Source organism: Ceratotherium simum, chromosome 6, assembly GCF_057802395.1.
Source record: "Ceratotherium simum simum isolate JZ-2026a chromosome 6, ASM5780239v1, whole genome shotgun sequence".
Taxonomy (NCBI): Eukaryota; Metazoa; Chordata; class Mammalia; order Perissodactyla; family Rhinocerotidae; genus Ceratotherium; species Ceratotherium simum.
In genome coordinates, this window is record NC_141905.1 from 85,388,355 (window position 1) to 85,415,830 (window position 27,476).

The 27,476-nt window shown below is 44.9% G+C and overlaps 1 protein-coding gene across 1 annotated transcript; it reads left to right on the forward strand.

Annotated features, from left to right (window-relative positions):
• Positions 1–23,280: 23,280 nt before the first annotated feature.
• FOXI2 (forkhead box I2) lies at positions 23,281–26,728 on the forward strand. Its single transcript, XM_014794044.2, has 2 exons — positions 23,281–23,854; positions 24,603–26,728. The coding sequence occupies exons 1-2, from the start codon at positions 23,296–23,298 to the stop codon at positions 25,043–25,045; spliced, it is 1,002 nt and encodes a 333-aa protein (XP_014649530.2). The 5' UTR covers positions 23,281–23,295; the 3' UTR covers positions 25,046–26,728.
• The last annotated feature ends 748 nt before the right edge of the window (positions 26,729–27,476 follow it).

Below are 27,476 nucleotides of genomic sequence, written 5' to 3' on the forward strand. Positions count from 1 at the left end.
TAACATCTGTTAGGACTAGTCTCAAGGAGTAATTGATTTAAATGTATTATACTTTAATAGTCCACTTCTGTGAACACTTTTCTCCATTTATTTACTTTAATTATGGCCATTAAGGTGGTCTGGCTGCAGCATGTGCCAGCTTTCTGCTGACAATGTTCAAACGACAATTCAAGTCATCCCCGTGCTCTCTTGTGCCATGGGCTAAAGATACTCCTCTCAGAGCTTTCTGCCCAGTGCAAGATGACATTTTTAGAGAGAAGAGGACTGTTTTGGAGTATCCAGGCATTGCCCTCCCCATAAATAATGTCAATTACATTACCCAAGTTCATTTTTTAAGTATAACAAAAATAATTCTAATATAAAAATAAAAAGATCTATGGAATATATTTCGGTTGTAATGAGTGATCATTATCAAAATTCAGTTGAAAATAATTTAATATTACAATAATAAATTCATTCACTAAGTAAATGAATTTTACAAAACCTCTACAAACCTATAAATCAAACTAAAATGTGCTAAAAATTAGAATCATAGAGTAGAAAACATTTTTTAAAGATTACAGACTTAAAAACAATGCTGAGTTTTGTATGTATTCAGGAGGCTTTGTTTCATTCCAGCACAAGATGTTTGTTTGTTTGCTGACATTTATTCAGATGCAAAATCATTCCCACTGGAGAGTATAACAGGGAGGCTGGGAAAGGCACAGAGCAATTAGTTACAAACATTCACAGAAATTTCATTTTTAAATGAAATCTACTTCTTGGTAGGATAAGTGAAAACATGAAAGTTAAAAGAAATTAGAGATCAGACAAAACAAATGAAAGTACATATTGAAATCCAAGGGGGATGAGAGCCATTTTTCCTGTTGATATTTAATATTTTTAATTTATGTTCCAACCCAAGAGAAAATAAGTCAGGGTTTCAATACTAGCAAATAAAATGTAATAAACCCATGGGAGTATATTAAGGAACCAATCCACTCTTGCACAGGTGATAGATGACTGAGACCTTATGAAATCAGGAAACTGAAATGCCAAGCAATAGGCATATTTTTTTTAAAAACTATATGTGCACATATACGTTTATGTATATGCAAATATATGTTTATGCATATGTATGTGTTTATATACATATATGTGTGTTTATAAATAGATGTGCATATATTTTTAGTTTTACCTACTATTTCTTTTCAAAATGGCACTTCAAATTTTATTTTTCATTATACTACCTAGCTTTTTAAAATACCATTTACCACAATGTTATCAACACGCCAATGTTACCAAAATACAACTTAAAGGCACAGAAAACATTTGATAGTGGTAGATAATGCTTAAGTATAGATGTCTTTCACTTTTTTAAAAAGCTTACCTCAAGAATGGAATTCAAATTTTTGGCTCATCAACTTTGAAATACTATATGTAGAGAACGCTTTTAGTCATTTTCTAAAAGATAGACCACAAGTCTTCCATAAATAGTAATTTAGGCAATTATCTATACAAGTGTTTGTTTATCTGTTCTTCACAGGAAGAATTCAATGTCCCTGAAAGATATCAGGTAGCAGTGGCAGCCTGCTCACCCATATCAAATATAACGGCAGAGACGCTGAGGGCTACTTGTTGAGTAAACACTAGATTAAGCCATTGGATTGTATGCTAAAAAGAATATGTCACAGCAGAAGGCCCCCATCCCAAGTACAGCTATGTATGTGCAGCGCTCAGACGGAAGGGGAGAGGAAAGAAAAAGAAGAAATGAGTGTTAGTGGACAGTGAAAGAGAAGACTGGTCAGCTTGCTGACTGCCAGAAATGACCCCATCAAGAAGTTACAACTTCCCATGGCTGAGGCTGGAAAATGGGAGTGGAGAGAGCCGATTTGTACCGCGGAAGCACTCCGACCATAGCCATTCCAAATAGACAGTGCGAGTCCAAATCCAGGGCTTACTGGAAAATCGCACAGGGGAAATGGGGAGAAATTCTGGAATAGGCAATGTTCAACAGTCCCCTAGTTACTTTTGGGTTCTGGCCTTTAAAGCAACACTCCCTTCCCCCGAATTCCTTCTGGAGTCAGAGGGCTTTGGTGCACACTATTGTTCCCATCTTTCCCCATATTACAGAATTATTCATAAAACATGAAGAAAAACTGGCACCAAACAGAGCGATGTGTGTGCCATTGCGATGGGACCATATAAATAATGAAATATTCCAATTCTCTCCGAGGTTCTCTATGACTAAGGTGAGTACTAATGAGACATCAACTACTCTAGGACTTGAAGGTGCTTCCCGAGTGCCCGCCATCCACTCCTACACCTTTCCTACTTTTAAAGGTCCTGGAGGGAAAAAATGCCACTACTTTGCCTTGGAACTTGGGGCCAATGCAGAGCATCCCCACGGGCAGCTGTCTCTGAGGCATCTAGCATCTGTTCTGTTCTGCTCTGCTCCTGTGTGAGTGGCTTAGCCTTCCTGCCTGGTGAGGTCAAGCCTGATTGCCAGAGAATTCCAGCAGAGGTAGAAGTTAGTGCTAATGTGAAGTTTTCCTAGGACAAGGGCCAGCTGAGTGGCATGGGGTGGGAAGAGTGAGGGGAAAGGTGTGTCAATTGAAGGCTGAAGTCATCTCATAGAAGCCACACGATGAAAATGGCCAGGACCATTAGCACCTCAGCTGGACCTGCTTTGTGTCTGCTTAGCACCAACATTTCAGAGTTGCCTTTCCCGCCATGACATGCCTTGGTTGTATATTTTAATTCCTGTCTTTGATTAAACATTGATCATAATGCATCACTTCATGATGTTTCATGAAATGAGAATTCTGCAGTTATCTCTGAAAAATTTTATGGCCGTCCTTTGCAGAGGAGTTGATCATAAGATGGTTTACTACTTGGGAAGATAGATGACTTGCAGTGGCGCCATGTCCTGGGCCTCAAGAGCTCATGGAGAGGCCGTGATTTAATGAAAATGCCTCTGCACCACAGCCAGCCACGCAGTATCCTGCTTCATCCAGAAAATAAAACATAGGGCTCACCTGACTGAATGCTTTGTCATTTTCACTTTAATGTTATACATGACTGTAGAATCCTGAGCTTCATTTGGTTCCTAGAAGATACACATTTGGACTCATGCCTTCCATTTGCATCCAGGTCAAACTATATTATTACTCAACTGGTATAAAGTACAAGACCAATGTTGACATGGGAATGAGAGAAACGGTAGAAGTTCAAATTTTAAGAACTCTGCTACAGAGCTTTTAAAAGGCCCGTCTTGTCCCCCAGAGACTTGTGTAGGAAGATGCTAAGTGGCTGCATTTATTTATCAGCCTCCATTTTCCCAGGGCCCAAGAGTGGATGAACATTCCCTTCACAGGCAAGTCTAGGAATGTCTGCATAGGGAACATCCGTGGCTTCTCGGATTTGACATTTACAAATAAGCATGCCACTTACATGGATTTGTACATTATAGATGGTTTCTGGTTTCCATTTTTAATAGAATCATAGATTTCTAGAATCAGAACATAATGAACGAATTACAAACCTATGCACCTCTCAAGCAATTTTAGCACTGATGTGACTTCTAAATTGTGAGTTCTTTACTTCTGATTCCTGTATTTGCATATCTGTTCAAATCCAAATGATTAAGAAGGAGCTATCAAGGTTGATAGGCCTAAAATTAGAATTGTCTGTTCGTTTTGAATGTACACATTAATAGAGATCTCTCTACTTCCTATTTTTCTCTGAAGCTTCAGTGAAGGAGAATGAAGTGTACCAATAGTTTGGGACATTTTATTTCTTCAAAGAATTTTTTTCGGGAGTCATTAACAGCATGTAAATCAATCAACAATAAAAATCCAGTCCACTTTAGAAAAGTGTACAGGACATTTTTTAAAAACAATTTTAGGAAAGAATAAATTTCTACCAGCTCAATTTAAATTGCCCTCCAATGACCTCAGTCCAAGAAAAAATAGCAACAATCTCTTACACTTAGAATTACTATAGGTGTTTTTTTTTTAAATAATTTAATATGCTATTCCACGAAAAAACAAGTTTTAATGCTTGTCCTTAACACTAATAAAATGCATTCTGATTACATCGTACTTCACAGTAATTTCACATACATTTGTTCCCAGGAAAATTACTATAAGACACATTTTTTTAAATCTTTTTTCTGCCGAAAAAAAGTAATTTGGTATTTAAAAAAAATTATTCAATGTTTATGGACCTTTCTTTGAAATGCACTGTGCAGAACTAACACTTGGTAAATAAAGAGCTTTTTAAAAGATCACTTTGTTTTGCCACATCTCCAACAAGGCAGCAGGGGACAGGAAGAGCCAGTCCTGCTCTTCACGGGACGGGACGCTGCCCAGAGTTTCAGGGCGGCTACACTAAACCTGCAACATGTGTGCTTTTCAATTATGCCTCAGATAAAATCAGAACCAGAAGGAACTAGTCTGGTTTTTGACAGCTATTTAATCAGTTACTGTACAGGACACATGATATGGCTGTTCACTTTTCGCAGAAAGCAGTTTTGTAAAGAGCTGAAGAAGGCATGTCCACCTTGCTTAAGCAAAGATTAAGCCCGTGACCTTCTCTTTTAGAAATGACACTATTATCGATAAAGCCTTGTCGATGCTTCCTTCAGAGGCTGGAGATCTGTTTGGGAGGTTTAGACTGCTGTAGCTACTGACAAAATTACAGTCAGGAACATGATAGGAAGTTAATACTGCAAAGGTTCAAAGGTGAACCTCTGGGTTGTTAATTCCAAGCTGGAACTGTCCTTTGTAATTAGTCATTTGATCACCTCTGCTCTTAAAGGAAGGTACTTGGAAAATAAACCATGATTCCTTCCGGGCAGATTCTGGACCCCAGGTAACTTCTTGAAAGAATTTTGGTATCCATCTTGCTTTGACTTGATGAGGGTCCTGATTATATTTCCCCCTTGAGTGATTAATTGTTGAAAAGAGGAGTCTTGCCATCTGGCACGTCAGCTCACCAGCAAATAGTGAGTCTTGGTGTGAGCAATTAAACTGCATCCGTGTTCAAGCCTCCCATTCCCAGGTCTTCTGTATCATCAATTAAGGTGTCTTGAGGATTAAGTTACCTAGGGCTGGCTCGCCTTTGCTGAGGGGGCTCCTTATTAGGGACAAATGCTTTCATGAACCCCCGAAAGTATCCTACTGGGCTATTAAGTGCTTGGAAGGTGGTGTCAGCTGCTTCCTTGAAACAAGCAGGTGTTCTCTCATCCACACCCCCGCCGTGCCCTGCAGTAGAATCAGACAAAGACTCTTTCCCTAAAGCACAAGAGGGGTTCTTTTTCTACTCACTTCCTCCTCCTTGACACTCAAGTGTCTGGGGATTATCCCTCCCTTGAATAGAAGGTTACAGACACTCAACTCAACACAATTTTGTTATTATCCCACACAAAATTATTCTCCTGTTACTTAATATGGTAAAGCAATCTTTGAGTCTTAACTCAAGGAGGTCTTGATCTAATGCTTAGACTAGGTATTTTACAGGAATAGGCCCAAAGATCTGGTTTCAGTAATTGCTCTATGAATATTGTAACTTCTCACAGGTTGTGAAGCTTAAATAAGCAGGGATGTAGAGGTAAGTGATTAAGGCAGGGGTGAGGATGCAGGAAATTCTGGAAATAGGGTCCCCAAATACTTAAAGGACTTAATTTTATGGTAATTAGTAAACTTTGCTAATCCTTAGAAAACTTTAGATTCAACGTGTTGTTGGGAGCAAGCTAATACATTCTAAGACTTGAAAGCACCAATTATTCAGAAAGGCAGGGATGAGATAGGGGACTAAAGTCAGAGGGATGGTTTGAAAATCCAAATAAGAGAGCAGTTGGATCCCCTGATCCCTATCCAATGCTTTTGAGTACCCTATACCCATAAAAGAAAGAACATTCAATTTCTGGAGCAACTAAATCAGAGGGTCTCAGCCTCAAGAGCATCAGGCACAGAAGAAGATGGGGGTAAAATGTCTTACTCAAACCAGGGATAATCAGTGAAGGTCTACAAAATGAACAGTGAGACATGAGTCCTCTTCGCCCTCCCAGCTCCACAACATCACAAGCAGGCTCTACACCCGGGCAGAAGACTGGGGCATACCTCTAGGAAATTTGCCTCCATATTTTTTTCTGAGTTTACATTTAGGGGTCAACTAGAAAGGTGCCCTGATTTCTGTGTGCACATACACACACACACCCCCACACACACACTCATGCAGCTAACCACCAACTTTTTTATTGCCTCACTCATAAATACAAATGGTCAGCCAAGGATCACTAAACATTTAATGACAGTCTCCAATATGAAAGATAAAGATTGGAATGCTTGAAACATTAAAAAATTTCTAAAGGAACTCAAAGGAAATAGAGGCAACAAATGATGCAGAAGATAATTTCAAAATAATTATAGATAATATAGTAAAAGAGGTAAGAGAATTTTGCATCCATGAAACAAGAACAAGAAGCTGTAAAAAGAAAGAGTCAAAAAATAAGAAAGCACCCTGGTAAAAAAAAATTGTTGGGGGGCCGGCCCGCTGACACAGTGGTTAAGTTCACGAACTCCGCTCCAGCAGCCTAGTGTTGGCAGGTTCAGATCCCGGGCACAGACCTACACACCACTCATCAAGTCGTGCTGTGGCACCATCCCACACACAAAACAGAGGAAGATTGGCACAGATGTTAGCTGAGGGCCAGTCTTCCTCACCAAAAAAAAAAAAAAAAACACGTTAAAAGTATCCATGAAAACTAAACTAATAATAATAATAATCAATAGAAGGATTGGAATATAAAGTCAAGGAATTGTTCCAGACAGTAGAACAGCAATAAGAGGAGAGGATTAATAGGACAGAAAAAACAAGAAAATAGTGGATCAGTCTAGGATGTCCAACATCTGACTAATAGGCATTATAGAAGGAGTGAGGAGAGAACAATGAGGTAAAATGTCTAAAAAACAATGGTAATATAATTATTTCCCATATTTAAAGGACATGAGCCTCTGGATAGAAAGGTCTACTGTGTGTTCAAAGTAATGAATAAAATAGAAACCCATAATCCTGAATCTTCAGAACCCTAAGAACAAAGGGAAGGGCCTGCCCCGTGGCTTAGCGGTTAAGTGCTCGTGCTCGGCTACCGGCAGCCCGGGTTCGGATCCCAGGCTCGCACCAACGCACCGCTTCTCCGGCCATGTCCCACATACAGCAACTAGAAGGATGTGCCACTGTGACATACAACCATCTACTGGGGCTTCACGGAACAAAAAAAAAAAGGAGGAGGATTTACAATAGATGTTAGCTCAGAGCTGGTCTTCCTCAGCAAAAAAAAGGAGGATTAGCACGGATGTTAGCTCAGGGCTGATCCTTCTCACAAAAAAAAAAAAAAAAAAAAAGAACAAAGGGAAGACTTCAAACACTTTCAAGAAGGGAAAAAAAGTACACCATAACCCAAGGATCGAGAATTTTAAATAACTTTGTACTTCTCAGCAGCTTTTGAAGATGGAGTATAATGGAAAAATATTTTCAAAATTTTATGTAAAAATAATTTCCAGGGGCAGGCCTAGTGGCACAGCAGTTAAGCACACACGCTCTGCCGTGGCGGCCTGGGGATCACCGGTTTGGATCCTGGGCACGCACCGACGCACTGCTTGGCAAGCCATGCTGTGGCAGCATCCCATGTAAAGTGGAGGAAGATGGACATGCATGTTAGCCCAGGGCCAGTCTTCCTCAGCAAAAAAAGAGGAGGATTGGCAGATGTTAGCTCAGGGATGATGTCCTCACAAAAGAAAAATAAATAATAATTTCCAATCTATAAATCTGTACTCAGACTACTAATCAAAGTGAAGGTAGAAATTTCAGTGCATGAAATTCTCAAAAACATGTACTTCCCAACCACTCTTTCTTGAGAAGCAACACGAAGAAGTGTTCAACCTTGAAAGAAGTGAATAATCCAAGAAAGAGAAAGATATGAGACCTAGAAAGCAGGAGATTCAAGAAAGAAAGAGGAAAAAGAAATTCCCTGGATAATGGCAAAGGAAAGTTCCCATGAAAATAGAGAGCAAATAGCCTGGTTTAGAGAAATTAATTAAAAGAAGGATTCCAGAAAGACTATTTCTCAGACTCATACACAAAACTAAGTAATTTATTATCTGCCAAGGTAGACTGTGTGAAGAATTATACAAATAAGCCTTGAAGAGATCATTGGAGGTAGAAAGACTTAGCCAGATGTTCAACGGAAACAATGTAAATTTAAAAAACTGAGGCAATTGTTAACTCCTGGAAAAATAAAAATTTACATAAAAGAAAATGTAATCATACCATTCTGCTTGGTTAGCAATATTTACACAATTAAAATAGCTAAAATACTGAAAATGAATTTAAGTAAAAATTAAGATACTAAACTGGGGGAATGGGTTGGAGGATTAGGTACAAGTGAGCCAAAATCTCATCTATCTTAAAATAAATCCGATAGATAAAGCTAAAAATTGATGAATCAGGCAATAACAATATCTGCATATTATTTAAAATGTGGAAGTAAATATTTTAAAAATCAGGTAAAAGTTTAAAAGTTTTACTTCTATGGAGCAGAATGAGGTAGGAGCGTAACAGCTAGACCTTAAGTTAGCATGAGGGAAGCCATCTTAGGGAAAGGAAGCAATGTTGTAACTATGTATGACCCTGGCTCACTAGTCTCTGAGAATGCACTCTAGCCTGCACATAGTCTAGAAGATTAAGCACCTCTCACTTTTGCAAAATACCTGATCTGCTAGTTCTATGACTCTTGCATACGTATATCTCCCAGCTGTGATAAGGATAATTTGTTCTCTGAGTCCCTCAGGAACATGACGACCTCTGGAAAGAAAAACTCTGTGTTGGTACCCATCACGAATGACAGAAGAAAGAAATAATGTGGCTCCTTGAAGTTCATCACACCAGATGATCAACATCCCTAAACCCCCTCCTTCCCTCCCCATTTCCCCTATATAACTGCCTCAAGATTCTGTACGACTTTAAGATGGTTGTTTTTAGGACACTAGTCCACCATCTTCTGATTATACTGGCTAACCATTCAAGTTTTCTTTCTCAACCACCAGCTTGTTTGCAATTGATTGACACTGGATTGTGGTGAACAGAACGAGCCCTTTTTCGTTCAGTAATAGAAGGACGGGAAAGCAAGTAAGTTCTTGCTATAACCTCTGTATTACTCCGATAAAAATTTAATTAAAAAAAGAAAATGGGTTCAAGCATATAATTTATAGAGGAAACTTTAGAATATTTAACACAGAAATAATTAAAAGTGGTTCTTTCTGGGGAATAGGGTTGGTGATGGGGAAAGGAGATTTTTTTTTTTTTTTTGTGAGGAAGATCAGCCCTGAGCTAACATCTGATGCCAATCCTCCTCTCTATTCTGAGGAAGACTGGCCCTGAGCTAACATCCATGCCCATCTTCTTCTACTTTATATGGGACGCCGCCACAGCATGGCTCGCCAAGCGGTGCATCAGTGCACGCCCGGGATCTGAACTGGCGAACCCTGGGCCACCACAGCGGAGCACGTGCACTTAACCGCTTGCACCATGGGGCCGGCCCTGGGAAGCAGATTTTAATGTTTTACTTTCAACCCTTTAGCATCATGCACATATAACTTTAATAACAAATAAAAACAAAATAACTACAGGATTAAAAATTAACATATTTAAGTTCATTATAGCAATTTAAACAGACAGATATCAAAACATCTAGTAACCCACCAAAAGGAAAATGTTCTAGCTAACAAATATTGAGGGCTCACTGAGTGCCAGTTACTGAGTTAAATGCTCTTAAATGAGATATCACGTTTGGTATTTAAAACCCTACGGGGTAGTCACTGCAACTTGTCCTCAATTTAACCCACAAGGAAGTTAAAGTTTGCAAGGTTAGAGTAACTTGACTAGTTGTAAGTCCTGGTGGAGGAGGACTCAAGACTAGGTAATTCCAAACCCAAACCCTCTGCTCTTTAACCGCTCTCCCGCATGCCCCCTCGGCAGTTAGAATTCTGCAGAAATGTGCTCACAGCTTCTTTTCTTCGTGTCAAAATGGCAGCAGCAGTTAGTAACGTTCTGAAGATATTTGCAGCTAGATATTCAAATCTTACATTTCATTTTCGCTAAGGTTCTTGTTCACATCTTTCATTTATATTGAAAATTTTCCCCAGAACCTGGATTTTGAGTCTGTGTTAGAGTATACAGCTGTGTTAGGCTATAGAAAGAAGCTCTAGTTTCAGAAATATGAGCTCTCAGGGAAGAAAATGTCAGAGATTTGAAAATCCAGTGACAGATCCAGCAACACAAAGCCCACTGCCGATCTATCTATTAGGGTTCAGGGCAGGATACCTCATTCATGCACCTTAACCAGAACACATCCTGAAAACGACACCTTACACTTACCACCCACGGTGTACTGAGTCACAAGATGAAAAGGTGAGCACGCCAAGGGTCGGTGAGGACCAGAGCAACTGAAACTCCTACAGGGCTGGTATGTACATTGATGCAACCTCTTTGGAAAATTGTCAACATGTAACAAATCTGAACATACACATCTCCTATGACTAGGTAATTCTACTCCCATAAAGTCAAACATATCTTCACTAGAAGATTTGTATAGGATGTTGATAGCAGCATGCTATCTAATAGCCCAAATACTGGAAACAATACAAATATCCACCGAAAGGAGAGATACATAAATAAATTGTGGGACAGTCACACAATGGAATATATTACAGCAAATAAATAAATAAATAAATAAAAAAGAATGAATGAACTATAAGTACTAGGAACAATATGGACAAATTTCACCAAAAAATGTTGGATGAAGGATCTACACACAAACCAGCACATACTAATGACAGCATTTATATAAAGTTCAAACCCAGGCACAACTCAGCCATGTTAGAAGTCTGCACAATGGTTACCCTCCAAGAGGGTGGCCATGACTGGGAGGGCAGGATGGCCTTCTGGGGCCAATGTGCAGGGCTGGGCTCTGGTAGCATGGGTGGATTCACACTTGAAAATTCGCCAAGCTGTACATCTGATTTGTGGACTATTCTGTAGAAATATCAATAACATTTACAAAAAAAAATATTAATAATGACTTCAGCCAAGGAAGAAGCCTTGCTACATTCTTAGGCATGTTCACCCTCGGCCTCATTGGGCATATTATAACATTCCTGGTTCAGGGGAGAAAATAGTGCATATACCCATTATTCTGACAAGCTCAGCTATCCTTACCTGCCCCAAATTGCTATCTCAGGGTCTTCTGTCTTGGTGCCTTTGCTCTTTCTATCCCCTCTCCCTGGCACTCACTTTCTTCCCCTCCTGACCCTGCCAACATCACGTCTCCACAGGGAACCAACATGGCGCCCTGGCATCCTCCCACCCTTTCCTGCCTCAGACCTTCCTCCTCGGCTTGCTGGCTTCTAACAGTTTCATGCCTTCCAGGACTTAACACAGATCCTCGCTAACAGTAGGTGTTGAGCACCTTCTTGTTGACTGAGAATTAATACGTCTTTGTGATAATTGATAAGAACTGTGACGTGTGGTCAAGGAAGACATCACAGGAATCGGCATAACCTTGCTCCACGCACTTTCATGCAGGAGCCACCTTGTTAAAATGACGACCACGGACAAGCCTTGAGGGAAAAGAAATACCCAGAGGGTGTTGTGCAATCAAGGATGGAGGAAAGATGTGAAATTTAAAGTGGAGAAGTCGCTTTCTCCTTCAGGGAGCACTTTCTGCAGGGGTCTGCGTGCTGAGTACTTGAATATCAACCTCTGACAGATGGAGTAAACCTTAAGTCAGGAGATGTACAGTTCAGAGACCTTCCTGAACCACCCCTCGTCTCTGTTTCCTTACCTGTAAAAAGGCGATAATAACATCTACTTCTCCCGTCTCATGGACTACCGGAAAAATCTCAAAGGAAACAACACCCGTAAGGGTGTTTTGTGTGTTCCAAAGTACGTGTAGATGTGAAGAATTACAATTTTTTTGCTGGTAGCACTGATTCAGAATCATACCATTAAAAGAAACACAGCAGCAACAAAATAATCCAGCAACTAGCACCTCATTAACTGCCCGAGTATCAGGGTCTAACTAGGAGAAGAGACGCTACCCCGGGTACTACAAATGGAGAGGATTTAACACGGCGAGTTAGATGACAAAGTCATTGGATAAAATAGTGTTCAATGATGTCAGGAGCTGCAGAAAGCCGCCACGTCTCTGCCGTAGCCAGTGTTAATCTGAGCCCGAAGCCCACTGCATCTGCTCTCCTGAGCAGGGCTCCTGGTGTGGTCTTCTGCCGGCTGGCTGCCACCTGTGGGGGAAGAACTCCACTCACCTGCCACTGCTGCAGGCCCTCCTGCCAGAGCCTGCAGCCTCCCACAGTCCCCTGCTGCTGCCCCTGACTTACAGCCCTGCCTCCTGAGGCACCACCCGAAACAGAATGGCTCATACCTACCCCCTTGTGCTGCAACCTCGTGTCGGCAGAAGCTAACTCTGCTTCTGATTGTAAAGCTGCTTCTGAGGGCGTCCATCCTGGCAGAGCAAAAGAGCATATAGAAAAGCCTAGAAGGGCAGAAGTATAAATAAATGAGTGCTCCAGAAAATATCTGACACAGTATTCAATACTTGTTATTTTTAAAAAGTATCCAGCCCTGATCATTGTAACCACATTGATATCTAGTGAGAAACTTGGTCCAATCAGGCTAGAGTTAGATTTAAAGGTCCTTCTTTTAAAAATAAATAGTAAGAAACAGTAAACCTTTAAAATGTTTCTGGTTTTCTAAGAGCTTCATTGAACATCATTTCTTTTTAAAAAGCATACATATAAGCAAAGTGTTTTCTGTGGAGAAAAAACCCATAATCTTTTTTAAGATTTTTTTTTTATTTATTCAGTTTTTTCCCCCCAAAGCCCCAGTAGATAGTTGTATGTCATAGGTTCACATCCTTCTAGTTGCTGTACGTGGGACTCGGCCTCACGTTGGACGGAGAAGTGGTGCCTCGGGGCGCTCCCGGGATCCGAACCCGGGCCGCCAGCATCAGAGCGCACACACTTAACCGCTAAGCCACGGAGCCGGCCCAAAACCCATAATCTTGTACAGCACGTTACAAAGTATTTTTACAACATCTTTTATTCTTCACAAAACCTTTCTGAGGTATGATATGCTTTACAGATAGAGCAACTGAGGCTCCGGAAAGTTTAAGATTTGTGCCAAGGATGCATGGATGGTCGGTGGTCTCACTGGGAGTTGAAGGCAGCTCCTCTGCCTCCGTGGTGGGGGCTCCACTGGCCCTCAGGAGCACCTCTGAGGCAGTAAAGGTGCCAGTGAACAGAAGGAGCTGGACTGGGTGGGAAAGGAAGCGACCACTAGGCCTGTTCCTCATAAACTAAGCAGGGAGATGCCTCAGGGTGAATGGGCCAACCTGGCACCGATGCCCCACTACCCCATGCCCGGAGAGACACACGGCTAATTACCATCTTGTAAGTAGACTTGTTGTATTTTCTCAATGCAATTCTCTACAGATGTGCAACCAAACTAGACAAATGTTGGGGGTTTGGCTTCATGTCTGCAGAGCTGCTGTTCTGTTCGTAGGTATGTGAAGGTAACTAAAGACACAGGAGATATTTCTAAAATGCTGAAGAAAACGACTTCTTTCCCACCAGCGCCTGGAAGAATCTGATGGAAACAGAGCAGATGCTCAGCCATTGGCCGGGTGGAAAGCAGTGCCTGGCTCGGCAAAGAGCTCAGGGTGGGGTCCTTGGGACACAGTGCATTTTATTTCAATTCCAGGTCATCAAAGATAATGCTTGAGCTGATGTGAGCACAGGGGACCTTCAGATGAAGTCCATGGAGGTGAGAGGGTGTGAGCTGGGGGTACCAATCCATTCCAGAAAGCATCTCCAGTTTCAATACAAAACTGACAAAATTACAGAAACCCAAAAGTTTAAAATGTGCTATGAGCAAACAAACCCCAGGAGAGTAACCTCTGAAAAATGCTCCAGTTCTGGAAAAGGCAACAAGAGGAAGAAGAACCAGACCCATTTAACTGATGTGTGGAAATGGCAAAAGCTGAGAACCAAATTATAGACAATCAATACGTACAAATGGGAACATCATTTCCTTCAGCCAGGTGTCCCAGAAACTCAAATAAATAAACAAACAAAATATAACATATTAGTATTATACTATATAATATGTATTTAACTTAATATTTAAATCTAATGTAATATGTTATTAAATAATATAGTATATAAGAAATAATATACATTTTATTATATATTATATAATATATAATTCATATATTAATATCTTAATAATATATTGTATAACATATAACAAAGTATATGGTAAAATATAAAATGTAATTACTATATTATTAATATATTAATATGTATTTAATTTGATACATATAATAGTTACTCTTTATAACAATGTATTAAGCACTAACCAGGTGCATAGCAGGCATTACCTCATTTTATCCTCCCGATGAAGCAGGTACTACATGCACGTTACACATGGGGATAATGAGACTCAGAGAGGTTTGGTAACTTACGTAAAGGCACAGAGCAAGGAAATGGATTCAAAGCCAGGACTGCCTGACTCCAGAGCCCACGCTCTTATATACTAATTTCACAGCCACTTAGGCGAGACGTGGGCTCTTGTGTCCTTTTGATTCCTGGCACGCTTAAGCATTCTTGGCTCATGCTCTGTCAGGACAGGAAAGCAGTTAGAGGTGATCTGCACAGCAAGATCTGGAAGACCACTCAGACCTTCCTCATTTCTGGAGAGGCAGCAATCTTCTCTTTGTGGCACCTAAACAGACCAAGTGCCGACACTGAAGAAACGGCGCCCCTCCTTTCCTTTCCCCGCATATCATCTCCATCTGCATCTCTGGTGAGGAAAAGCCAGGAGCCCAACCCCTTCTGTCCTCCTGCGTATGCTAATCCAATTCAATACTGAAACAAAATGGTCAGGAATCAGAAGATACTGATTAAGCTTACGAAACAAAATGATAAGAAATTGCAAATAAAGCAGTTTTCTGATGTTTAGTGGTTACAAGATGTAGCTAGTTAAATATTCATGGTATTTAACTATAACAGGTCTTTCTCTTAAATAAAATGTCTATACCTACCATAAAGGAAGGAAAGGTTATGGCCTTAAAAACAATTTCATTCAAAAATATCTTTATTGATGGCTATGGATTCTGAATATTTCTTTCCTATTTCATTATCTTCATTACAGGGAAAGAATGGAACTTAAGCAATCTACTATGTAACTTACATATGGGACTTTTCCTCATCAAATGTGGCTACTTGAGAAAATAGACTCTATAACTTTCCACTAGATGGCGTTAGAGTCACATAATTAGGGACAGGAACATTCACAAGAGGAATGATCAATACACAAAGCCACCAAGTGATTCTAAGGAGAGTGAATTCATTATCTCACCTCCCACTTATTGGAGTTCGCTGTTTATTTGCTACTATGAAGACAAAGCATGCTAATTATTAAAAAATTCGTTTAAAAAAAAAACAGACTAGTGAAGAGAAAAAATGCACCCTTATTTGCCACCCTAATAACATTAGCTGATGTGTGCCAGGAGATGTGCAAAGTGCTTTATATGCGTTATATCGTTCAACCTCGTTGGGGAGGGGAGGACCTGAGAGGTGGTTACTGTTACTGCATTAGAGATGAGGAGACTGAGGGTCCAAGTGGATCCAGGATCACAGTTAGTAATTGGCAGGAGAGGGATTCAAACCTGAGTCAACCTGATGCTACGGGCTAGCCTGTCAAATGCCGTTCCTCATTGTCAAAGCCAGCTACCATCAGCATCTTCCACTCAGTCTGTGAAAGCGTCTGCCTATCTGCAGAGATACAAGACAGCAAATGTTACCATGAAACTTAGAACATCCTTAGATGATCCCAAAGGTTATAATTTTTAACGTTCAAGTAACCCTATATAAATTCCATCACACTTATTTATTAAATATGTATATACATGAAAGAAAATAAACACTGTACTTAAATTACCAAGTATGCTTTCCAACTTTTTACTTCTCAGCAAGTTCAAGGCTTTCAACACACATGGAATGAAATGAGATGAACCTAACCATCTGCCAAAACAGCAACAGACCCCACAGAGAAAAGCAATACCTCAAGTGCCTTTATAACATAGTCCTTTGACTGTACTTCATTAGTGGGATGTATTTTAAGGATAAAAAAAGAACTGCAAAATAATCTTCAATCTCATTTGGTACTTTTTCTCTTAATGATACTGATTTGCTTATTTGAAACCATAGAGGTACACTGTGAGATAAAGCAAGAAGAAATTATACGGATGTTATTAGGAATCAAATTTCCAGTGTAACAGAAATGAGATACAGGTGTAGAGAAAAAGTTGCTAAAAAAAAAAAAAAGAAAGAAAAGAAAAACCTGTAAGTGTTAAATTTACATAAGAAGTGTATTAACTCATGATTTTTAAAAATATGTTTCCTAGCTCTGTCCACTGAAAGATCTGGAAGCAATGTTACTCCTTCCCCAGGAAAATGAGTACCCCTAGCCCCTATGTTTTGGTTTATTAATACTATTCGCTCTAAAAAGGAACCAGGGCCCACTGGAGAAACCGCGGATTCAAGGTCTGGGTCAGGGAAAGTGAAGAGCGAGCCCGGACAACGCATGTCAGAAAGTGAAGACGCGTCCAAAGACTAGCAGGGCCATGTCAAAAGGACATGGTGGCCAGCTAAGAGGGACCCCCCAATGACCCAGTTTCGGGCAATATAAGCATCACAAAAATAATTACAAATTTATTGAAACATTAAATATATAAAAATTCCTGAGTTGATAAGAAGACTCAAAAAAAGAGAAATCTAACAAAACAAAACAAAAACTCTTGTTTCCAATTAAGATGACTGTTTCACTAACACCTCACTCTTAAAATTGGTCAATAAAGGGAAAGAACCACGTAATTTTTTTGTCTTTCTAACAGGAATTGTAGTTTAGGGAAACCAAATTTAAATCCAGTCAATGACAGAAAGCTTTGTTTTACAGAAAAATGACAGTTGATGAATGTCAAAGAAATGACAAAATTAGAAATTTTCCACTTTGCAATGCCCAGCAGAGTAATTCATTTGGGCAGTGACTATCAACAGAAAATAAAATCAATAGCAAGTCTTATCTGGGGATACCTTTACCCGGGGAGCCAAATGTTTTTATTGCATCCGAGCATCATCCCACAGATTAGTTCCTAATTGCCTTGCAATGGAGAGATCTAGCCGACACCCCGGTAACCCAATGATCAAACCCAGTGTCAGTGTTAGAGGACCAGCCTGGCATGTGCCTCCTGATGTGATGGGGCAAAACTACTTAACTTGAATCTACACCAATTTTGAGAGCTAACTTCCAGCATAAAGGAATGCAGGGGATATGGAAACAAGTTCAACATCACCCAGAGGAAACAATCAGATAAATCTAGATTGTGGACCTCCCACAAGTCAACAGGACTGCCCTTTTCAAAGAGTCAATGTCTTTTAATAAAGAGTGTAGGTTTGGGGGAGGTAAGGGCTGTTCTAGAATAAAAGAAGCTGAAGAGACATGACAAACACATGAGAGTTTTCACAGGTACACTGAATTCCAATTTGAAAAGCAAAAGGATAACAAGTTATTTAGGGAAAATTGGATAAATTTAAACATGAAGTGTGTATTAGATAATATTAAGGAATTACTGCTATATTATTAGTTGTGATCATAATGTTGTGGTTATGGATGTCCTCCTGATGCAAAAGGGAGTTCCAAAACAGGAGTGACATGGCCTCTTGGGTTTTTTGGTCATTGTTGCTGTTGTTTTTAAGTTTTCTGTTGCTGTGTGACAAATTACAAACTTAGCAGCTTAAAACAATACCCATTGATTAGTTCACAGTTCTATAGGTCAGACATCCGGCAAGGCATGGCTGGGTTCTCTGCTCAGGCTACAATCAAGGTGCTGGCCACTGCGTCTGGAGCTCGGGTCCTCTTCCCAGGTCATTTTTTTTTTTTTTTTCTGCCTTTTATCTTTTTAATTAAAAAACAACTTTTACAACACATTTTGATACATAATTTTGTTAAGTAAACAACAATTGTCTAATTGTGGATATGACTTTATATATATTTAAGTTTTTTTTTTGCATTTTTTTTTCTAATTTTTTGTTTATTGCAGTAACATTGGTTTATAACATTGTAAAAATTTCAGGTGTACATCATTGTACTTCTATTTCTGCATAGATTACATCATGTTCACCACCCAAATACTAATTACAACCCATCACCACACACATGTACCGAATTATCCCTTTCACCCTCCTCCCTCCCCCCTTCCCCTCTGGTAACCACCGATCCCATCTCTGTCCCTATGTGTTTGTTTATTGTTGTTATTATCTACTGCTTAAGGAAGGAAATCATGCGGTATTCCCAGGTCATTTCTGTTACTGACAGAACTCAGTTCCTTGTAGTTGTAGAACTGAAGTTCCTGCTTCCTCACTGGCTGTCAGCTGGGGGGCTGCTCTCAGCTGCTAGAGGCTGCTTCCGTGCTCAGGTGGCCCCTCCATCTTTAAATCAGCAATGACACATCAAATCCTCTGACTTCTGCTTCTTCTGCCAGCCGGAGGAAACGCTCTGCTTTTAAAGGGCTCACCTGGTTGGGTCAGGCCCACTTGGATAATTTTCACATCATAAGATCAACTGACTTGAGACTTTAATTACATCTGCAAAATCCCTTCACAGCAGTACCTAGATTAGTGTTGGGTTGAATAATCAGGGAATCTTGGGGGGCTATCTTTAAAATTCTACCAACCATAGCTTTAGAAAGAGTGGTCTGGCTATAGTGTGGATAAAGTACTGGAGAGAGGCAAGATGGGCAGCGCCTGATTAGAAGCTGTTGCAATAATTCTGAAGAAAGATAGTGGCATGGGCCAGAGGAATGGGCTTCCAGTTACAGAGAGGTGGCTGAGGTCAAGAGATACCCCATTAGGAAATCTTACTGACTCACTAGACGTGGGAATGGGGCGAGGGAGGAGTCAAGGAGGACCCCCAGGTTTTGCCTTGACCAACTGGGTGAATGATGTTGTCATTCATGGAGATACTTTGGAGAAACAGGTTTGGGTGAGGGAGATAATGAATTCAATTTGGGATATGTTGAGTTGGAGAGAAAGACATCCAAATGGATGATAAAATTTGGGGACTCATTAGTTAATACAGGAGTTCTCAATGGGGGTGATTTGGCCTCACAGGGACCGTTAGTGATGTCCAAAGACATTTTTTATTGCCACAACAGAGGGGTATTGTTGGCATCTGGTGGGTAGGGACTAGGGACACTGCTAAACATCCCACAGTGCACAGGACAGCAAAGAATCATCCAGCCCAATATGTCAATAGTGCCGAGGTTGAGAAACCTTGAATTAATAGCTGGTAGTTAAAGCCACAGAAGGGAAGGAGAAGAGGGCCCAGAATAGGGCCCTGAGAGGAGAACAGACCAACCCAGAGCCTGAGAAGAGGCCAGGGAAAGGGAGGTAAACCAGAGGACAGAGTTAAAAAGCAGGTAGAGAAAGGGGTATAGGTTCTGGAAGGTCTCAAGAGTTGCTGAGAGTCAAGCAAAATGAGAAGTAAAAGTCATCATTGGATTTAAGGTGACAGAAGCCACTGGAGACTGTGCCTGAGCAGTTGCCGCCGAGTCGTGGGGGCGGACGCCTGTTTGGGCTGAGTAAGGAGCATGTTCTCCAGAGGGGAGGACAGGGCAACAGCCAACAGAGGCAACCCTTCTAGAGGTTGGGCTGCTGAAGAGAAGCAAAGAGACGGAGCAACGTCTCAAGAGGGATTCGGGCTGAAGAGAAGATTTGTCAAGATGGAAAGGTCTAAGATCTTAAATGCTGACAAGGCGGAGTAGGGGAAACGGGGACAATCAGAGTGAGGCCCCTGAGAAAAGTATGAGAACAGGAACCAAGGAGCTCAGGGCCTCACGCTCACGGCCCTGCCAGGGAGCACCTCCTTAAATGGGGACCTCAGTGGCCTCGTGCCTCACCCAGCACCCCAGTCCTGCCCAAGAGAGAGACTGACTTAAGGAGGAAGGGATGCCCCTCCCACCGTGACCAGAAGGAAGGAAGATAGGTGTGGGTGCAGCTGCAGGTGGGCTTGGGAGTTTGGTGCAGGAAGATGGCGGAGACCTATCCTCAAAGTAGGCAGCGGCATCCCTTTTGAGAATAAAGGAGAAGGGGATGGGTCAGAGGTTTGAGGAAGGGGGCCAGTTCCGTTTAGGGAAACACAGCAGAAATCCCGGGCAGGGCCGAGGGCCTGGGAAGCTGGAGACTCCAGAGGCATAGACAGCCTTTTTCCTTGTTATTTCTTCCCCCTGAGATTTTTTTTCTCTTGGAAAACTTGTCGTCAGAGTTCCCTTCAAGACTGACTCAAGTGTTAAAACATTTTTCCCACAAAATAACTGTACTCCACCTACTGATACTCATTTTATGAGTCCAATCTGTTGAAAGACAAGGAAACTATTACAAAGGAGATGGAAGATGAACACTGGGTGCAGAAAACAAAGAGAGTGATTTAAAAATGGACATTCATTCACAGCACAAATTGTAATGATTTTTATAGGGTAAAATTGAGGGAAATTACATGAAAGTGCATTTGATTTTCTTAGAAGTCCTGAAACTCACAAACATTAAAGAGTTACAATATTAACAGAAAGAAAGGCTATTCAAATTAAAGGGAATTTGGAAAGAACTATCATCATTTTTTATTCCTTTATATTGCAAGAGATAATCCAAGCTGTTCTTTAAAATCACTCTCTGATTTTATTATCACAGTAGTGCAGTAGATAAAATTAATTCCTCCTCCCAAATCAGTGTGTTACTCCACCAAGACGAGTATCTTTTACATTCAAAGCCTTGGACAATCTTGAAATTCCCCACAAGGAGCGATAGTTACACATCAGATGCTGGAACAAAGGGAAGGCCTGGCCGGACCTTGTAGATTCAGGCCATGCTCGTAAGCCCAGCCACCTGGCAGTGTTTTCCATTTCACACTCTTTGTCCGTTACCCCCATAGTTTGGGTCAAGGCAGAGCTGTGTAGCTTCTGTGATGTTCCATCCTCATGAAGCATGGTTTCTTGAAAGCTGCCTCCTAACCAGCAGCCGTTTCAATACGTCAGGTGTGGAAACCTGCTCAGACTCTCAGTCAGCTAAGTCTTGTTATTACGGAGGGGAGGAGGGGTGTAAATGTATATGATGATACCCAGTTTGCTCCATAATGAACAAATCTAAGTCATGCTTGCAACCACATCTGCTGACAGAAAGACACTTTCTTTAAGAAGTAGTTACTAAAAAGCATGTCACATCTACAGAGAACAATATGTGTTTAAAATTGTGAGGACATACCAAAAATCGCTAAGCGGAGAGGCAAATGGTTCTGGCTGCTGTTTTTGATAGAAGCAAGAAAAGGCAGGGGAGTGCCTCCCATCCCGAGTACTCCCTTCCCCTCCCAAAACTGTCCCTGCAGTGAGGGTCTGGAGGGGGGCTTCTGAAAGGTACTGGGATCCCCCTAACTTGTATTCCTTTGACAATAATTAGAAAGCTTTGAGGAAGGGGGATACCAGAAGACCCGGACGGTCTGACCTCGGTGAACCAATTAGGGGTGTTTCTTTCCTGTCACCGGTTGAGTAACCAGCCTCTCCGGTCTCTGCTCTCTAGATGCCTGTAACAACCCCCTGGACTGCCTTGAGTTCGCCCACCACTTCCTAAGGGGCTGTTACTTCTATGAGGAGAGGCCAATGTCTCAACAGAGGGACTCTTCCTTCTGTCATTTGTTAAATTGCTCCACAAATTGGTTGTCTTACATAAAATTTGGAATTACAATCTGAGAGGCCCAAGGGCACACCAACAGTCAATGGCTGACTCAAGCTGAGCCCCTTAACCCCGAGTCTTTCACTCCATCCAATCCGTAGCCCAAACCCACCCACCGGCCTCCTCCTCCCCCCGACTGCCACAAGTAGAGGGGAGGGGGACAGGAGGAGAATTGGAACTTTTGTTTTTTAAATGAATTGTACTTTATTCACTTTGACGATCGATCCACAGCCCCTTGAAACATTGAGGAGAACCCCAGGGCGAGACCAATTTCAACAAGATTGGCTCTAACACTTCGGACGATGAATTTCGTAGAGATGGGGCCCATCTCCTCATCTCTGAACTTCGATCACTGAGCGCGAATTTTCGCTTCTCCGCGCTGAGGGCAGGTGGCCCGAACTCAGAGTCCGGGAGGCCCGCGCTCTTCCAGACACCCCGCCCGGCCCTATGGCGCATCAGCCCCGGCTGGGCCTCGCTGCCGAGCAAGGGAGCCGAGGGATCTGGGGGGAGCGGGGAGAACCAGGGCCCGGCGGAGGGTGTCGGGCGCACCGCAGAGACGTCCCTGTTTTCGCAGGGTCCGGGAAAATCCTGCACTCAGTGCCCAAAACCACTGCTCCGACAAGCCAGGCGGGGGCCCGGCCCCTCCGGGCTTCGGAGAAGCGAAGGCTTCCCTGGACCGCTGGGGCGTCCCGAGCTTCCAGCGTCTCCACCCTTACAGGGGTCTGGTCCGCCCTCGCGCGTTTACAGCGCGGAGATTCCGTATGACTCCAGTGCCACCGGCCGCGCCCAGCCAGGCCCGGCCTTGGGCCCTCGCATGCTCCGCCGCGCCGCCTTTCCGCGCGGCCCCAGCCCCTCGACACCGTGGGCTTCATCGCGACTCCTTGTCCAGAACGGCGGCCCTCCGCTCCCCACCCGGTGGCCCCGGTGAAACAGGGGCCGGAGCGATCCGAGATTCCGAAGGGGCAGGGTCCCCCGTGGTCGAGCAAGGACTGGGCTCGCAATCTTGGGGGCCTGCGAGAGTCGTGGTACTTGCCCGAAGGTCCAGGGCCGCCGGGGCTGCGGGGCCCGAGACGCCAAGAGAGGCCGGGACCGGTGAGATCCGTGGAGATCCAGGGCGCCCGTGGCAAAGGCCGCGAACGACTCTGGCCCGCGGCGCAGGCCCCACAGGGTGGGGGAATTACCGGGCCGGTTCGTCAGGAGCTCCTGGGGACCAGGGCGGGGCGGAAAGCTGACCCCGGGGCGGGGACAGAGACATCACTCTTCCAAAGCCGGAGGGGGAGGGGGCTCGCCACCGACACTCACCCAGCCTCGGGCCCCGACGGCATTTAAAGGGCGGAGGGCGGGGCCCAGCGGGCCGCACCGGGAGCTGCTGGCGGCCACGCTGGATGGGGTACCCATGAGCTTCGGTGCGGAGCCGCCCGCACAGACCCCTGAGCGGCTGGACATGGCCGCATACTGCGACGGCTCGGGTGTCTGCCCGGCCCCGCACAGCCAGGCCCGGGCCGCCGCGCACCCCGCGGGCTACGCGCGCAGTGATCTGGGCGCGGCGGAACCCGGCCCGCGCCTGTGGCTGAACGCGCCCGCTCTCAGCCCCGCGCCCTACGCGCCGGGCCCCGGGCCTGCGCCGCCCTACGCGGCCCCCGGCTACGGGGCCCCGGGCCCGCTCCTCGGCGGCCCGGGCGGCCTGGCGGGCGCCGACCTCGCGTGGCTGAGCCTCTCGGGCCAGCAGGAGCTGCTGAGGCTGGTGCGGCCGCCCTACTCGTACTCGGCGCTCATCGCCATGGCCCTCCGGAGCGCGCCGCTGCGGAAGCTGACGCTCAGCCAGATCTACCAGTACGTGGCTGGCAACTTTCCCTTCTACCAGCGCAGCACGGCGGGGTGGCAGAACTCCATCCGCCACAACCTGTCGCTCAACGACTGCTTCAAGAAGGTGCCCCGCGACGAGGACGACCCAGGTGACAGAGGCGCGCCCGATGCCCTGTCCAGGACTCCGCGGATTCCCGCGGCCGGGCTGCTGGCACTCTGGGAGGCGGGCGGCCTAGGACAACCAGGCATCACTGCACAGCTGGGGAGCTGAGCGGGGAGGAGGGGGAGGAGGAGAGACGTGCTTGGCCGTTGACCGGCTGGTAGAGGGCAGCAGAACCCGCAGGCCCTGACTCCAGATCTAGCGCTCCGTGAGTCTCTAAATCTCTGCGCGCTCCCGCGAAGGAAGAAGCGGGAGCGCAGGCCAGCTGGGCGACCCTTGGAGTTGCTTCTCTGGGCCTGTGTCCTTTGCTGTAAAATGGGCAGGACAATGCCTACCCCAAGGATTGGTGAGGTAAATGAGATGTCAGTCTGGGAAGCGCTGGAGGCTGCATAGAGGCCAGGCATGGTGGGCTCCGCTCCACTGGCAGAGGGAGTGCCCGAGTCCAGAGGGCTCTACATCCCACAGGCCTTTTCTCTGGCCTTGAACTTAACGGGACTCGCTATTTCCTGGGGGTCGCCCTTCCCCGGTCTTTCTGGGACGTGCAAATTCTTCCCAGTGTGGCTGTGGAAGCCCGTTCCAGCACAAAGTGTCACCTCAAGGTTTGGGGTGGGGGTGAGGGCTCATGGAGGGGTCATTGGGGGAATCTTTCTGAAGATGATTGACCTCCATTTCTCACGTTCGCACCATGGTCCGTCCAAGTCTTGATTTTCTGAGCCTGGTCCTTTCTTCTTCCGCAGGTAAAGGCAATTACTGGACCTTGGACCCAAACTGCGAGAAGATGTTCGACAATGGGAACTTCCGAAGGAAGAGGAAGAGGAGAGGGGAGGCGAGTGCGGCCGCCCCCTCGGGAGCCCGGAGCCCGGGAGGAGCCAAGGCGCCTGAGCTGGAGCCCCTGGGCGCGGCCTCCCCAGACCTGCAGGCCTCGCCGTCCCCTCCCGCGCCCGAGGCTGCCGCCTGCTTCTCCGGTTTCGCCTCGGCCATGGGCGCCCTGTCAGGCGGTCTTGGTACCTTCCCCCGGGGCCTGGCAGGCGACTTTTCTTTCGGGAGACCGACGGTGGTCACCGCCCACGGCTCCCAGACCCCCGGCCCCGCGCCCGGCTTTGCCGCTGGCCATCAGACGGCGGCCACCGGCTTCCGCGTCGGTCACTTGGTCTACAGTCGGGAAGGGACCGAAGTTTGAAGGGAGGCCAGGGATTGTCCCGAGAGTGCCCTGTCCAGAGACACTGAGGTCAAGCCCGGATTCCCGCCTGGCCTGGTGACAGCCCCGCGTGTTCGTGCCGCGGCGGTCAGTGCGGTGGAGGGAGCACAGAGCCGGGGACCGGGCCGCAGGGAACTGAGCTGAGCGTCGCCTCGGCCTCCCAGGTAGTCCACGTGTCGTGTGCCCCTTACCCAGGCGACTATTAGCTGGAGAGAGTGGGCGTTCCCTGCTCCACCTGTCTTTCCAGTTCTCCTGGACCTGAACCCAGGCTCTCCCGGGGATCTGCCTTAAAGAGGCGACGGGCTGGCGCTCAGCCCCGGCCTTTTCGACGGGAGCCTGGCCCACCCAAAAGAGCCTTCTTCGTGCTAGTGGGAGGGCGGCCCGGGGCCCCTCTGTGGCAGATTTCCTCCTCTGGCGGCTCAGGGCCTTCCCCTGGTGCTCCAAGGAGGCTCGTGGGGGTTCAGGAGAAGCCCCAGTGGCGCCAGGTGGCTTCCCTTATCCTCACTGGGAGTGTGCGTCAAGGGGGAACTGGTACTGTTGGGACTGGGACGCAAGTAAGAGAGACTTTCTAATGGCTGGAGCTGCCTGTGATGGAAGGGAGGAGGGCTGCCTGGCGGAGAGCGGCCAGGCATTGGGGGATGCCAGTTCTTTCCCCTGTCACTCAGCGTCCTGGCCTCATTGACCCTGTCCTAGGCGCCTCCGGGACCACAGGAGCAGTGCCTAGCACCAGAGAGCCGCAGGGTGGGTTCAAGTTTGCTCTCTCCCACCGCCACACTCACGCTCTCTCTCTCCCCGCTCCCGCCCCTCATTCCCGATTTGGGCCCGAGCTGCCTCCTGCAGGCAGAGCTGAGCAGCCGCCTCCTGTGTGAATTTAAGCCTCCTCCTCCCAATCTGTATTTACCAACAAGGTTATCTTTGGAGCCGACGGCCATTGGGAGGAGAAATTTTGGCCTCGACACCTCCCCGAGTTTCAGGCGGCCTAGAGCCCCGGGGTCATTTCGGAGCCTTCTGGAGCTGCGGGCCTTTGGCGGGCGCTCCACCTTCCCTGCGCTCGGGGCAAGCGAGAGAGGCGCCTTCGCCGGAGGAGAGCAGGGGGAGGACGCTTAACTCCGAGTAGGGCAGCGGATTTAGCGAGCCCGAGCCCGAGCCGGAGCCCCAGCCCCAGCCTCCAACGGGCCGCGCGGGTTTTCCGTGGGTAACTCCCGATCCGACTGTTGGGCCCAGCGCAGCCGCTGGTGCTGGAAGGGAGCGCCGCGCTTGAGCTGAGCAGGCAGTGGTCCTGATGAACAGCGGTACGTGCGTGTGTGTCTGTGTCTGTGTGTGTGTGAGAGAGAGAGAGAGAGACGAAAGAGAGAGAGAGGAGATTGGAGGCATGGACAGAACAAGCCAAGAGTTGGGGTGAATTTGGACCTTGGGTGCACCCTGGCACCCTCCATGGTGGCAGCCAGAAAGTTGCTAACTCCACCGCATGGCAAAGCAGTGTGCTAGTTCTGTTTGTGATATCATTGTGCTCAGCCGAACTTACAACCAACCCAAAATCTCTTTTGGGCAAATACTCCCCAAATGTAATATAATTAAAGAAGGCTAGAAAAGAAAAGGAAAATCCTTACACTATAAATAGAAGAATTTTATCTCCAGCCTATTTTAATAAACTAAAACGCTAAAAATAAACACCAGTGTGTGACTTGAATGTACATGCTGTTTTTATATGTTAGAAGAATTCTACCACTATTTCCAACACCCCCAGTTTACACTCTGATTTTGCAGGAAACTTGGAAACAAAGAATTAAAAAAAAAATAAGTTTGACAATATTGGGAAAATACACCGTACAGTTTGACAATCAATGGAGCTGTCAGAAAATTGGCTGACAAACACACATATCAACATTGTGTATCATAGCTGCATGACTGCTAGAAATTGATGCAAATCTGCCTTTTTTTTCTTCCAACAATGGTTTTTCTGTTAAAATTGAGAAAAAGACTTTTCAAAAAAATTTTTCTGTTTTTGGTTTGTTTGACTAAAAATCAATTTTTGGTGTTTAAAAGTTGTTCATCCATTCAAGCTTTATACCATTAATAGGTAATGGTATAATCCAATAGGCAGAATCTTCATGGGAAATGTATAGTTTAAAATAATTCTAGTGGTGTAGGGTATTTGGAAATCAGGATCCATCCCTCCTCCGTGACAGTCCACGTGTCTGGATGTGTTTTCACAATGTAGGGGGATGCAATTCGTGGGTCCTGGCGCAGCCAGCTTCAGAGTCGCTTCTCATTATACCAGAGAAAAGAAACTGTGTGTTGAAATCAAAATAAGTAAACAGAGCAAAGCAGCTTGCAATCAGTTTACAATTCAATACTTTCTTCTGGCCAGGACTCAGTGAACTTGACAGTAGTCCAAAAGCAGGCTGCAGAT

Excerpts from the sequence above, each read along its gene's own strand:
- FOXI2 (XM_014794044.2), top strand. The coding sequence starts at position 23,296 with ATGAGCTTCGGTGCGGAGCCGCCCGCACAGACCCCTGAGCGGCTGGAC. Across the intron at positions 23,855-24,602 it reads CCGCGACGAGGACGACCCAG|GTAAAGGCAATTACTGGACC; the intron begins GTGACAGAGGCG and ends CTTCTTCCGCAG.